The sequence below is a fragment of the Hemicordylus capensis genome, chromosome 4 (assembly GCF_027244095.1).
Source record: "Hemicordylus capensis ecotype Gifberg chromosome 4, rHemCap1.1.pri, whole genome shotgun sequence".
NCBI lineage: Eukaryota > Metazoa > Chordata > Lepidosauria > Squamata > Cordylidae > Hemicordylus > Hemicordylus capensis.
Genome location: NC_069660.1, coordinates 175784368 through 175800048, shown reverse-complemented (window position 1 = coordinate 175800048; position 15681 = coordinate 175784368). Strand labels below are relative to the sequence as shown.

The 15681-nt window shown below is 42.8% G+C and overlaps 1 protein-coding gene across 9 annotated transcripts in view; it reads left to right on the top strand.

Annotated features, from left to right (window-relative positions):
- RALGAPA2 (Ral GTPase activating protein catalytic subunit alpha 2) overlaps positions 1–15681 on the top strand; it is a 343889-nt gene that overhangs the window by 84473 nt on the left and 243735 nt on the right. For all 9 annotated transcript variants that reach the window (XR_008306232.1, XM_053246348.1, XM_053246346.1 and 6 more), the window contains exons 11-14: positions 3616–3789; positions 6238–6375; positions 8055–8203; positions 14862–14973. Coding sequence is in view for 8 of the 9 variants with exons in the window: in XM_053246348.1 (XP_053102323.1) it covers positions 3616–3789; positions 6238–6375; positions 8055–8203; positions 14862–14973 (573 nt within the window). In the remaining variant the exon portion in view is untranslated. The remainder of the gene's footprint in view (positions 1–3615; positions 3790–6237; positions 6376–8054; positions 8204–14861; positions 14974–15681) is intronic.

Below are 15681 nucleotides of genomic sequence, written 5' to 3'. Positions count from 1 at the left end.
AAAGTCAAAGTTAATGCCAAAACAGTCCATAGAGTTTCTAGGCACTATTTTGGACTCAAGAACCTCTCTTGCCACTCTGCCTCGACACAGGGTCATCTCAATTTTGCAAGCAGCACAAACTTTCTGCACGTTGCGGATACACAGGGCAAGGTTTGCACAGCAGCTCCTGGGCCTGATGGCATCATCTACAGTGGTGCTTCCTCAGGCTGATCTTTGGACTCTACAGGCCTGGTTCCTGGTCAGTTTCAAGCCCCAGTTTCACTCCCAACAGAGACTGCTGACAGCTCCACACAGAGTGCAGAGAGCAGCTTCCTGGTGAACAAGGGTCTCCAACCTGTCACAAGGGACACAGTTTTGGAGGCCGCCCCCCACCCTCACTATCACCACAGATGCCTCTAGCATGGTGTGGAGAGTGCACTTCAGGGACCTAAGGGTCTCTGGGCATTGGTTGAGGATAGAAAGACAACATCATATCAATTATCTGGAGCTCATGGCAATGTTCCGGGCTCTCAGGACCTTTCGACATTGGATAGCAGGGTACCCTGTACTACTTCTTATGGAAACACTATGGCTCAGTCTTATGTGAACAGACAAGGAGAGACAGCCTCTCAGTCCCTACTAAGTCTAGCGATGCAGCTGTGACTGTGGTGCCTGGATTGGAAAATTTGGCCGTTGGCACTACACATCCAAGGGAAAGTCAACACCCTAGTGGATGTGCTGAGCCACCAGAAATCCCTCTCGCACGAGTGGCATCTGGATTGGGAGATACTATGCAAAATCTTTCAGAAGTGGAGAACTCCGTGTCTGGATGTATTTGCATAAATCCGGAATACTCAGTGTGCGAGATTTTGCAGCAGAGCTGGGATGGATTCGAGGTCAGAAGGGGATGCATTCCTCCTGCATTGGGGCAGCCAGCTTCTGTATATCTTTCCCCTTTTCTTCTGATACGAAGGGTCCTCCAGAAAATAATTGAGGATGGGGTCAGATGCATCCTGATAGCGCCATGGTGGCTCAGGCAACCCTGGTTCACTAAGCTTCTCCAGCTATCACAAAGGATTTACCAGCGTCTACTGTCAGTGCCATATCTGTTGACAGGGGTCGGGGGCCATCGTCTCCACCCAGATGTGGAGTCACTACATCTAACAGCATGGTGGATACAACCACAGCTGTGTTCAGTGACCAAGTGCAAGCTGTCTTGATAGCGGCGAGAAAGCCTTCTATCCTGAGATCTTGCGCAGCCAAATGGACTTGCTTCTTGAAATTTGTGCATAGCAAGGGTTGTTCTGCAACTGAGGCTACTTTATCAATGATTTTGGAGTATCTGTTGTCTCTGAAAGACAGTGGGCTGTCATATTCTTTGTTAAAGGTTCATTTGGTATTCTACATCTGGCTTGTTCTCACACGTTAGTTAAAATATTTTTGAAAAGAATGCGCCATTTGTTTCCCCGTGCTCCCAAGTGTGCACATCCTCGGAACCTGTTACTGGTTTTGAGGCAGCTAACGAAGGCTCCCTTTGAGCCTTTAGTTACATGTGACCTGAAATTGTTATCTTTAAAAACTGTTTTTCTAACTGCAATTACTTCAGCAAAAAGAGTGAGTGAATTGAGAGCACTGCGCTCTGATTATCCCTATTTGGTGTTCCATTACAATAGGGTTGTGTTACGACCTGATGTTTCCTTTTTGCCTAAAGTTGTTTCCGAGTTTCACCTGTTGCAGGAGTTTTTCTTTACCTACCGTCTTCCCTATGCCAGCCACAGATGGGGAGCGTGTGTATCACTCTCTGGATGTCAGAAGGGCCCTTGCTTTCTTTGTAGACAGAACTCGATTGTTCTGCAGGGCAAAATCATTGTTTGTCTCATAATATTTGGATTCCTCTAAGGGTTTACCTGTTTCATCTCAGAGGATTTCTGCATGGGTCAAGGATACTATTTCCTTAGTGTATCGACTAGCCTCTGAACCCTTACCTGCCCCAGTTAGGGCGCACTCCACATGGGCAATGGTTACCTCTGTAGCGTTTTATAAGGGTCTTTCTATGGCTGATGTTTGTAAGGCCACTACATGGTCGCGTCCAACCACTTTCATCCGACATTATGCGTTGGATGTCCATTCAAAGTCTCATGCAAGATTTGGTGCCTCTGTTCTGTTTGTATTAAGAAATAAAGTTTTTTCTTGCACCCTTTCTCCTGAGATTTTTGTGTCTCTCTCCTGGGTCTAAGCTGCACCCTCCAACCAAGTTTCTTTAGTTTGCTATTATCCCATGTGTGATGCACAGAGACCATGAAGAAGAAGGGCAGGTTTCTCACCTGTAACTGTAGTTCTTCGAGTGGTCTTCTGTGTATTCACACAACCCGTCCTTCCTCCCCACTGCAGCATATATGGGTTTTATTATCTGAGATGGTCGCTCTGACTGAGGGAGTGTGGTAGTCTGTTGGATAGGGGGAGCTGGGCTTCTCGCTCTCTTTTCCTAATATGGTAACACTCTAGAAGTTTCTGAATGGTGGCTCTGCGCGGGAGCAAACCCATGTGTGAATGCATAGAAGACCACTCAAAGAACTACAGTTACAGGTGAGAACCCTGCCCTTCTTTCTTATTTGGAGCGAAAACGTCAAACAAATTTTCCAAGTAGGGGTATTATGGCCTTCGCCCAAACACAGCAAGCACAAATCATGGTCATCTGCTGATGGGAGTTTTCCCTTACAGCACTGGCACTTTTAAAAAGTATTTTTCTTCGCCATTTTTAAAAGTACTTATGTCTTAGCCAAAAGAAGCATCAGTGGCACTGTTCCCTCTAACAGGGATTCCCAGATGTTGTTCACTACAACTTCCAGCATCCTCAGCTGCAGGCTGAGGATTCTGGGAATTGTAGTCAACAACATCTAGGAATCCCTGTTAAGAGGGAACAGTGGTCGGCAGTCTGGGTCAAAGCCATTTTTTCCAATCTGTCATCTTTAGTTTAATCCGTCTAGAAATATCGTCGTCTAGTGTAACCATAGTCAAGCGGGGTAAATTACACTAAACATTTTGTCCTTTTTTTCTAGAAAATGTTCGATTCTGAGGAGCTGTGTAGCCGAGGTACTGATGCAAAGGCAGTCAGAAAAGAACTGAGGGGAGAAGCGCCTAACTGGCAAAAATAATGGAACTGCACCATGTGCAGAGAGCAGGTCTAGGTGCCACGAGGAGCTAACAAATTCTGCCCGAATGGTCCTGCACAGGCGCAGAATCCACTATTATGAATGCAATGGATCATGATCCAGATCTTTCATTGACTATAGCCCACTTCATCAGATCCCATCTGATGACATGGACTGTAGTCGTCAAAAGTGTATTGTTAGGTTATTCGTGCTTCTATCACATAATGTTCATATTATTGCATACTCTTTTTTAAAATTTAAAGTGGTTATTTGCACATTGGCTGTGTGAGTTGAAGTGGTGGGGTGCAGTGGGCCTAGACAAATATCATCTTGTGCTCGATTTTTGGTGGGGTAGATTCTGTTCTATATGATAGAAGATATAACGAAAGATGGCTGACATAATTGATCTATAATGTACTTTCAATTCCTATAAATATGCTTTATTTCCATGATGTATTAATAAAGCTTACTGTTCACATTTTAGGCTTTTTTACTACCTTCATCAGAGATATCTTTAACCGAAAAAGTAGTGAAGGTATATAGGAAGTGGATACTGCAGGAGAAGCCTGTGTTCATGGAAGAACCAGATATGAAGGAAACTGTCCAAGATGAGGATGGCATCTTGGATCATTCGACAACAGAGACAGACAGCAAACATGTATGGTGCTAGTCATTACTAAATAGGTAGAACATTTATAATGTGTATTAATTGGGATTTATAAACCATTGTATTTTGTTTATTTAGAATGTTTATATATCAATTTTCAACAACAACAAAATTACCAAGCAGTGTACATAGCAGATAAATGAAAAAATTGTTATTGTTTGCTCATGTAACAGGGGTTGAACTTTGAAGATTGCCCAATATAGCACTAATAGAATACTGCAAACATAATTCAATTTGTAAGTTTTCATCCAACCACCTGCTACTAATTGCGCACCTATTCCCCTTCTCTACCATTGCTACCCACTCCTACACACCAGGAACCTTCTGCAGCCCCATCTATTGAATTGAAAGCAGTGCTAACTAGCACTTATGGGCTTGATGATGATTATTTTTTTAAATCAACATGATCCTGTTGTCTTATGTTCAGAACACTGAAGTTTTAGGATTGAACAATTGAGATAATGTGTTGTTGCGAACAGGAAAATAACATGATTATGATTGAGGGTTTTCCTTTATTCAGCTGGAGTAATTGTGAGGCAACCTTTTAAGCTTCCTTAGGTCTCAAATGCTAACATGGTCTGGGTACCCCCTACCTTCTAAAAAGGGAAATTAAACAAGTTTAGAAGTTTTGTTGTGCAAGGAGGTGAAAGGTGACTTTGCTGATTCTCCCTGTCCTCTACAGCCCCATGAAAACCTGCTCCTGAGGGTCTCTCAACCCACATGAACAGATTTTTAGGGGGCTGCAATGAGAACAGGGAATTGATGAAAATTAGTCCTCTTCCTTTACACAATGGAACTCCTTCAGCTTGTGCAAGTCATTCTTGGGATCCAACCCCTAGTTTGGCTATAATAGTACTTTATGGGGGGGGGGTTGCACGCACACACACACACGAAAGCACAGTTGTGTTCTCAGATTTCTTAGTATTACATACAGAAAAAAATAACCAAATAACTAACATTCCACATCTGGAATATATAAATTTAGAATCTTGCCTATCACAGTTATTCAGATCTTACCTACCACATTATCAATCTGGAAGAAATACATATGTATTTGTCTGCTTTTAAATTTAATTATATGAATCTTCACCTCATTGATTTAGTGTTGAAACATGACATTTTATAATACCAGTCCGCTCTGTTTTTAGTCAAAAAAGTTCTATTAAGTGGTATTGGGACTGTCCCTTCATAGCTTTTTAAAGTGAATACTTGTAGTCCCATTTACTGAGACAGACTGGATTATTTTCTTAAATTTAGGACGTCCAAATTGTGACAGGAGCCACAATGTTGAGTACATTACCATACTGAAAATGTCAGAAGACTGCAACTAATTTGCAACTCACAACATGAACATAATTTCCCTGAAGTGCACACACAACTTCATTCAAATTTAATATATAGCCAGTGGATGGGGTGAACATCTTTAAAACCATTTATATGATGCTAATATAAGATTAGATGAAGTAAATTTTATTGAAGTTTTGCAGATGTTGTGTCAGAGATCTTTTATATGGTTTACAGCACTGAAAGTATGTATTAATTAGTGCATGTACAATCACCAAAGGAAATTATATTGTTTTAATATAATGTCCATGCAGATAGCTGCAGCATTCCAACAGAAATCTCCTGCTGTAGAATTTCTTAAGCCCAAATGTTCAAAACATATTTTCAGTTCTAAAACTGGAAGCTAATATTTTTATCTAGTTTGTACTTGCTTAAGATCTAGTCATGTTGATTGACATTCAGACTACCAAAGCTTATGCGTAAATAGCACCTTCGGGCATGCAGCAGGACTATCCCCACAGCTCTGTCAGTTCTTGTATGTGTAAGTATTTATGCAACAGAGTCAGTGGTTGCTTCTCCAGAGTGCCCTGCTTTAACCCCAAAGCCCTTTGTGGCAGCAGGAACACATTGCTGCCCTGGCTGTGTTGCACAAAAACTTGCCCTTAAGGGAATTGATGTAGTTCTGGGGGTGGACCTGATAAATGCTCAATAGTGCTGTTTCTGGGCATGCTTTGGTAGTCTGGATGTCACCCAGTGTCTCCAATTCTTAACTTATTTATGTGCATATAAGAACCAGTTTAAGTTGTCAGAGCCCTCAAATTTTTCCCTGTAGTGGGAAATGTGCATGAATGAAAGTGACAATAGTTGCACTGTCTCTAAATAACACTGATTTTATTGGAGATTACATCCTACGTGAGCATGTTCAGAATTGAAACAAGTAAAGATGATCAAGTTCTTGAAAGGTTGGAGGGCCTCACAAGCACTTTGTGGGGCGGTGGGGGGGGTGGTTGGAGGACCTCACAAATACTTTGGGAGCTGTTTCTACTTAATGAGCTTAACTATGGTATGGCTTTTCTATTTCCATGGCATTTAAATATTTTTCTTTATAAAGATATCCTATCTTAAACAATAATATTGACTAATTATTTTTGGAAGCTTTCATCTGGCCACTCTGGACATAAAAGATCCTCCAGTTGGGGAAGAACACACTCCTTCTCTAGTGCTGTTAGCAGAGGATGTATATTAGAAGATGAAAACAAGAATGTTAAAGCAGGTGTTCAAGCAACACTACAGGTAAAATATATGGAAAGAGCTGAAGATTCATACTGAACTGGGGTTTTCTATCTTCCATTATTATTGGCTTATTTGGGGGTTTGAAGGTGAATGCTTTGGGCAGTACTGAATATGCAACTTTTATTCTTTTTTGTAGTACTAATATAATAAACATAAGACAAAAACCCACATATGGAATCTGGCAACCTTAAATATAACCAAAAGGCTATAAATTTCTTGGGCCACACTTTGTTTTAAGCTACTAAAAGCATGGGTATATATAAAGTTATTTAGCTGGAAAAATATAATTACTTGGAATGGAATGGTAGTGACTGATAAAGGACACTTTTCCTGGATAGTCTTTCATCAACATACTCATCAACATACTGTTTCTTTAAAGAATGTCACCTTGATTACTTGGTACTTCCTATATGGGGACCAAAACACAAACAATTCTATATTATAATACTGTGAAATGTTTTGACATTTCTCAGTTGGAGTTCTGTTCCATAGGCTTTGAATACTAGTATGTTAATCAGCCCCACTGTTATGATTGGAATAGCACATGAAACCCATGGGGGGGGGGAGCAAACCACTGTCTCTCATTGTTTGAAACTTTCAAAATGGGCACATCAAAGCCATTCAGCCAGACTCCAAGACACTCTGTGAAAGAAAGCCCTGCAAGTGATGGGTATGGACCATCAATCAGGGTTAATGTGTATATTAGGAAACCCGATGGTTGACGAGAGCCTCTATTTTTCCTGATTGCAAATAAAATATTTCCTGACCTCTCCTTCCTGATCAAGCACCACCAAACACTTCAAGTGCTACCACCAGTAGGGAGTAATGGGAGGTTCAGAATCTGTATCAAATTAGTTTGATATTGTGTATTTTTAGTTAGTTGGCTGTTTAAAACAGTGCTTTGTAACTACCAAAAAAAAAAAAGGTAGACTATTTTTCATAAAAATGGTGCTATTGTTGACTTACTGGCTCTGTGGGGAAGTGTAAAAAGTAAAAACTGTACATGTTTTTAAAATCATAGTAAAATACTTTAAGAGAGAAAATACTTTATACATATGGAACAATCCAAGACCTGCTCAGCTTGCAGAACCGGGCACATGCAGGAACTATTGTAGAGAAATTACTTATCCTCTGTACAGGAAGCAACTTTAACTGAGAAATAAGAGACTAACAGTCTGTTATGCAGAGAGAGGGAGAACCTCTCAATTTGAATTCAAGATAGCAAGTGAGGAGGAGACAAACACAGCAACTCCACCCCCAAGCCAGTATACAGACACATTCAAATATATACAAGCATGCCCCACACAAAGAACTGACATAATGTCCATGGCATAATCCCAACAGGAACTTCCCTGATCTCTTCTAGGAAATGAAATGCTGCACAGAGAATGGTTTTGTGATTCTCCTGCAACCATGCATCCTGCAAGTCTTAAAAAAAAATGGCACTGGGTAGTCCTTTTGTTTCCTGATGGATATATTTACAGGGCCATGCTCTGTTTTGGCTTTTGCCATGAAATGATTACAAAAGTGGTGCACTGTTTGTGGGGGGAAATGGTTCTGTGGCTACACTCCCCATGTTTGAACACTACAAGTGTTTGAAGAGGGAATAATTTAACATTTGAATGTAGTTGTTGGTTACTTATCTTCACCCCCACCCCTTTCATTTATAATCTTTTAAGGTATTTTTGACAAACTCTGCAAATGTATTTTTACTGGAACCATGTACTGAAATACCTGCACTCCTGAAGGAGCACATCGATGCTTGCAAAGCAGTTCTGAGTATATTTAGGCGCATGATAATGGAACTTCCAATGAATAAAAAGACCTGGTAAGTTTTTAATGTCTCCTTCACATTTAGGTGTAATAAACAGAGCTGTGCAATAAAAATGAAGAGGGGCCTAAACTATTCTGTGTTGCACATTTCAATGTTTAAAAGTATCTATATGAATTTATAAAACTAGCAGTTTTATAAATACTTCTAGTAAAATATTGAATATGTTAAATAATATCATATTTTAGTAGTTATACACTCTCTGAAATGCAATACAAAGAAATAAGTTTAGTTGAAAATTTTATTTATGTGTTACATTTATATACCACCCTTCATCTTATGACATCAGGGTGGAGAACAACAAATTAAGAACAACAAACTAATAAAACCATCCTAAAATTTCAATAAAAATACATTAAAAATCAACAAACACAGCTACAACCAATTAGAAACCAATTGTATTTACCACTGGGATGGGAGAACAGCTACTCATTGACCAAAAGCTTGAATAAAAGAGGTAGTCTTCAGTCTCCTCCGAAAATTTTCACATGATAGTTACAATAAGCACAAGTGTTTGCAGCCCTTTTTTTAAATGAAAGAGAAAGAGTGTACTTTGCACTGCTTGATCAACAGGTTTCCTTCTCACAATAAAGGATGTGAAACCTGTATATATCCGCCTTGGTATGAACTTGGAACTCTAGATCTCAGCTAATGTATGAGCCTAGCAATGTTGGGACTGCTGACAATAATAATGGATTACTTAACTTGGCATGCTGCACAGATTTCAAATCTTACTGAGATCATAAGACTTGCAAGCTATAGCACAGAAATGCATGTAAACTAGTTACCTGCTTGTTTGTTTTAGGGAGCAGAAACCATAATATAAATATTGATAGGTTGTAGCATGAGTAGTGTTCCCCAACTCTTCCTCCCTTAGGCAGCTCTCTGAACACTCCCCCTCCTCAAAAGCCACCCCTAGTGGCCATAGATTCACAATATATGAAAATATAAGATTTCCAGAAGATAAAAGGATGAATGAGAAATTGTCTTCCATTATTGATTATGCTCACTTTAATTTGCACAAGAACAAGATTACATCTTTAATTACAGAGGGGAAAAGCTGGATGTATTACTGATTTCTCCCCTGTCCTTCTCCTACAAAATCCAAATATTTACTATATAGTTCATCATCGTGGTCTCTGTTGTTCACACTGATAGACTTCAGGCATGTACTGAAGTCCATTTGAGATCCTTCTAAAGTTCTCTCTTGTGTCTAGCTTTTTGGCATGAACTCCACCCCCGTCTGGTGACATCACGCTCTCCTTCCTTTAGTTCTTCATTGTCCACCACCGCGTTTGCAGCTCTGGCTCAAGGTTCCTTCATTTTGGCTCACTGTGAGGGGGAGAAACCTCTTCTATTACTCTTTATTTCATAGTTGTATTGTAGCTTTACCTCCTTTCTTACCAGTTACTTCTACTCTTTGGTGTTTTGCATTGATCTCTGTAGGGGTACATGGTCACTCACAACTGGGTCTTCTGCACCTGTGCAGTAAGACACGGAACACTCTTTAGCTCTGTTTAGGTGCACGCTGGCCCTTTAAGGTGTAGGGATATTGGAGCCTTCAAAGGGTGTCTGTAGTACCAGCAGTAGAGCACCTACCTCTACAGTTCCTTCTCATTCACTGCTCGCACTGCATCGGGAAGGATCTGCTCCTGTTTTCCCTCGGTTTTCTGTAAGAGATTAGAAACTGTTTTTGACTGATATCTGGTTTTGACCTTGGGCTGTTTTTCAGACTATTCTCTGCTTCTTGTTCTGGACTGTTTCTAACTCTGATTTTAGGTTTTGATCTTGGACTGTTTCTTGACTCTTTTCTGCCTGCTGTTTGGACTGTAATCTGACTCTGATTTTTAGACAGACCTTGGATTGTTTTGGATTTCACTATGTCTACCTCTAAAAGTTTCAAGTGCTGCTCAGCCTACAAAAGCACTATGCCCTCCACTGATGGGCACACTGACTGCCTAATTTGTCTGGGAGAGTCACATAACACCAGCCCCCGTAAAGTGTGTCTTTCTTTTAAGAAGAAAACATGACTGAGCTGAGACCTCTGATTAAAAGTGTCCCTGCATGAAAACATACTTAGACCGGGAACGCCAAGACCGAGCTTGCTTTCACCTCCACAAATTGCAGTGTCTGGTAGGTTGGCATCCTCTGTGTCAATCTTGACACCACGCCTTTGACAACCACACCCTCGGCGTCGGCAGACTCCTTCAAGAAGCCCTTGGATAGAGGGCGGGAAAAGCATAAACATTGGCATCACCATGATCGCACAGCATCTTTGGAGCCCCACAAAAAGAAAGAGAAGCATGGCTCCTCGGGGGCATCCAACAAGGCAAAATCGACTTTGTCTGTGTCAGCCTCAGTATTGGGATTGGTGCTGAAGGCTTCAACCTCAGTGCCGGCGAAGACACCTTCTCCGGCGTCGACGCAGCCCGCAACATCCTTTTTGCCTCACCCGGCATCAACTTCTTCGACACTGAGACCATTGACCACGGCCACTTCACTGTTGACCTGACCTCGATGCTGGAACGCACAACATCGACTGCTTCAGGGGAGACATCATTGATCCTAAAGTGCTTGACGCCAGTGGCGTTGAGTATACAAGCCTCACTGTCAGCGCCGTTGACATTGGCTCATACCCAAATTTTCACAACAGATTATCTGAATAGATCACCAGTTCGTTTGATATTGGCATCACCAATAGTGATTTCACATACATCAGTGCCAGTCCAGTCGCCACACTGTTTGTCAGAAACCCCAGCTACACCATCTCTGAATTCCCTGTCTCTTCAAATCTTACTGCACCAAAAATTTGAGCATCTTAGGTTCTGCAAACTCAACTCTTTCGGGGTCTTCCTTCAAGGGTTTCACCCTGTCGCAGGGCCTTGATGTAGAAGAGCCTGATTCTCCTATGCCAGTTCCTAAGATTCCTATAGGTGGTCTCTCCACTCAGACACCACAATGCTCTTCAGCACTACCCTTTAGGGAACACTTACATTTTTCGGCTTCGCAGGCTCAGTGTGATCCTACGGATTATTATAGTTCGCCAGGAGCTTCACCTTAGGCACAGTGAACATTCTTGTGCATGCACTCTTTATGGATCTCCAGCGCTGTCTTATGACTTTGAGTAATATCGGCTTTGGGAAATGATGTGTTTGAGGGAACCCCTACTGGATCTGGAACATGTTTTTCCTGTTGATCCATTTAAGGTACCTGCTGTTCCACCGGTGCCTTTGGGGCCTTCCACGCCATTACCGAGAGTACCACCACCGACCCCAGTTCAACTGGCCCTACCTTCTCCTAAACCCCCACATGTTTTTGGTCAGTGATTCCTGCTCCACCAACACTTCCTGAACTGGTATTTCCACCATTGGTTCCGGAGTCGCTGGCTACACCACTCCTTCCAGGTCCTCCTGATCCTCTTCCTCTGGAGCCGGATTCAGATGATGGATAATCATATGCCTCTGAGCTGGAATCAGATGTTTCAGAACTGCATGTGGGAACGTCACTGGATGATAATGTGGGTAAAAGGCCTTTGGATTCCCCATCAGAAGAAACCAAGTCTTACCATGCCCAAGTTCAAGAGATGGCTAGGGCCTTAGCCCTGGAAATCTCTCTGCCAGAAGTTATGGATCTGGATCGAGATCCGTCGACAGCCATAAGAATGGGTTCTGCGCCTGCGCAGGAATCCCTGCGGTAGCCATGCCTCAGCTTGTCGAGGCGTCCAAGCCCCGCCCACACGCAGCGCGTGCTATTTAAGAGCGGGGCTGGGCGCCATGTTCCTCAGTTCTTCTCTGACCGCCTTCGCGCGTGGACCTCGGTCTGCCGCCTCTTCGTCGGAAAGTTACCTCAGTATTCTCTTCAGAGACTATTTCTTTTTCTCGGACTGATCACTTCGTGTATGACCCTCTTTTTCTGGCTGACGGACTCCTCTAAAGTTGACAAGGAACGGCTACCGACAAACGACTGGCTTGATGCAGACTGGACTTGACTTCCCTGTCGTCGCGCTATGGCGGACGATAAAAAGTCTTTTAAGAGGTGTAAGGGTTGCGATGCAAAGCTCCCTTCCAAAGACCTCCATGAATTATGCCTTATGTGCCTGGGCGAGGAACATAATGTTTCAACTTCTGCCAGAAGTTATGGTTACGGATCCGGTATATAGGTATTTGTCAGTCTCATCTGTGGCACACCCCACGTGTGCACACCTGACCTGATGGCACCCTGACCTGATACAGCCACCGAGTGCAGATTCAGACAGTCAAATCCTACCTGAACAGAGAGGGGGGCATGGGCTCGAGAACCCTTCTCTGTCTCACTCTCAGAATCTGCTACTGGGCAGTTGTTCACGACTTAGAACTTTCAGCCATCCACATTGAAGGACGTTCAAATGCCTTAGCAGACTCCCTCAGTTGGGCATCTGTTCCAACGGTACACCGGTTCCAATGGACCCTACACCGACCAGTCCTTCTGGACGTGTTCCAATGGTGGCTTTGTCTTGCAAACCAACCCTCAGTGCTTCCGGTACTGCTCCCGAATGGGGATAGGCCATTAGTCTCTGGGCGATGCCTTCACTCTCTGCTGGAAGGGGATCGTCTTCTTCCTTTTCCCACTGATCCCTCTGATACCGAGGGCACTACACAAACTAAGGAATGAGCCCACAAAAGCCATCCTGGTGGCACCATACTGGCCACACAAAATGTGGTTTCCAGTCCTAATATCTCTGACCCAGGACAGTCCAGTACATCTCCAAAGCCTGCCGAACTCACTCTCCCAGAACAAAGGGTCTCTGTGTTACCCTGACCTGATATAGCTGCACCTGTCAGCCTGGATCCTCTCTTTGATGTAGAACCACACCTACAAGTGGCTCTGCAGGCTGCCCGGAAGCCCTCCACGTGATGAACCTATGACCACAAATGGAGGTGTTTCAAGGAATTTGAAAAATCCAAGGTTGATGACCCCTACGGGCCGTTAATCCCCTTTCTCCTAGACTGTCTATTCCACTTGAAGACAACTGGACTCTCCATATCTTCACTGAGAGTACATTTGGCAGCGCTATTGGCACAGTTTATGCTGAGGGGCAGGGAATCCCCTTTTTCAAACCGAGTGGTCAAAAGGTTTCTTAAGGGCCTGGTCAACCTGTACCCTGATGCCCCTTTCATGTTCCCCTGGTGGGACCTTCCCTTTGTGCTTACCCAGTTAGTGCAAAAACCCTTCGAGCCCCTGGCTACATGGGATCTCCATCTACTTACCTGGAAAACTGCCTGGTGGCAGTTACGTCGGCTCAACGGGTGAGCGAACTAAGGACCCTGCGAGTGGACCCCCTGTACCTATTCTTTCACTAAGATAAGGTCCAACTGGCTCCTGATGTTAACTTTCTCCCCAAAGTGGTGAGTGCCTTCCACAGGTCACAAGTTTTGTTTCTCCTGGTTTTCTTTCCAAACCCAACTTCCCAAGTGGAAAGAACACTTCACTGCCTGGATATACGCTGCTGCTTGGCTTTCTACAAGGACAGAACAGAACAAATCAGACAAATAAAGGCCCTATTTGTATCTTATGCTCCCAGGACACTAGGCTCACAGCCAGCCACACAATCTATAGCCAGGTGAGTTGTGAGTATCATCACCTGGGCCTACGAACTGATGGGTAAAGACTCGTCGAGGTCTGTCAGAGCCCACTCCACAAGAGCGATATCCATGTTCACTGTTTTTGACACAAACGTCCCGATTGATGTCATGTGTAGAGCAGCCACTTGGGCTACTCTGCACACATTCGTCACACATTACGAGTTGGACCTACGCTCCAGGTGAGATGCTGAGTTTGGGAGAGCTGTGTTGCATTCCATCTTCCAGTGACTGTGGGCCCACCGGCAGGTAGGTGAGCTTGTGATTCATCCATCAGTGTGAACAACAGAGACCACAACAATGAACAACAGTTTGCTTACCTGTCAACCAAGTTCATCTATTGGTCATCTGTTCGTTCACACACCCTTCCCTTCCTCCCCACTGCAGTCTCTTCCAGATTGGTGGACACTTGAATTGAGGGAAGGAGGGTGTGATATCACCAGGAGGGGGAAGAGCTACCACCAAAAAGCTAGACACAAGAGAGAGCTTTAGAAGGATCCTGAATGGACTTCAGCGCATGCATTCTTCAACAGATGACCACTAGATGAACTTCATTTACAGGTAAGCAACATGTTGTTCCATGTAATAGATTAGACTAAAAAAACACACACAAATATGAGTGTGTAATTTAAACACAAAATATTGCATAAAGATCACAACTGATCTTCGATGGCCCCCACATATCCCCCCTTTGTTCTACCTCCAAAATCTCTTTTTAAGAACATTGGCCCAAAACAATTCTCATCTCTGGTTTTGCTTCTGCTTTTTTCAAAAACAAGAGACACTTTTTTCTGCTAATGATTGGTTACCCCTATTGAAGAGTTCTGTGTCAGTGTTTTTATTATGTTGCCTTTTGATTATGTTGTAGTGTAAAGATCATTTTGTGAGGGCATAGGGTCACAAGATCATTTTGTGAGGGCATAGAATTAGAGAGCCGATTCCCAGCTAGATAACAAATTGGGGTTTTTAAATTTTTCATATATATAAATCATATTTCATAATTTTATTTTAAATGTGTGTGCTCTATTTTCTTCTAGGGAGCAAATGCTACAAATTCTTCTCAGGATAACAGAAGCTGTCATGCACAAACCAAAAGATAACCAAATTAAGGATATGTTTGCTCAAAGTTTAGCTGGATTGCTATTCCGGGTATGTCTCATTCTTTATAGAGGGAATGTGAAAAAGAAACCACTTATGTACTAATACACTTATTTTATAGTAGTAATTTTTAGAAAGATGAAAAGCAAAATGCAGCAGTGTGGTTGGAGATAATTGGTTTTTCCAGAATAAATTTCATGTCCTTGTCAAAAGGATATAGAATGGTTTTACTTACCGTGTTTCCCCGAAAATAAGACAGTGTCTTATATTAATTTTAGCCCCCCAAAATGCACTAGGGCATATTAGCGGTACATCAGAAATTACTGCTAGGTCTTACTTTCGGGGTAGGTCTTACTTTCGGGGAAACAGGGTAAGACTGCTAAATGACAAGAGTAGAAACTCCTGGATTTTTACAGTCATCATTCAGGAGTGATGAAAATGGCTACACTTGCTGTTTGTGGTAGAATCATAGGAACATAGGAAACTGCCATATATTGAGTCAGACCATTGGTCTATCTAGCTCAGTGTTGTCTTCACAGACTGGCTGTGGCTTCTCCGAGGTTGAAGGCAGGAATCTCTCTCAGCCCTATCTTGGAGAAGCCAGGGAGGGAACTTGAAACCTTCTGCTCTTCCCAGAGCGGCTTCATCCCCTGAGGGGAATATCTTGCAGTGCTCACACATCAAGTCTCCCATTCAGATGCAACCAGGGCAGACCCTGCATAGCTGTGGGGACAAGTCATGCTTGCTACCACAAGACCA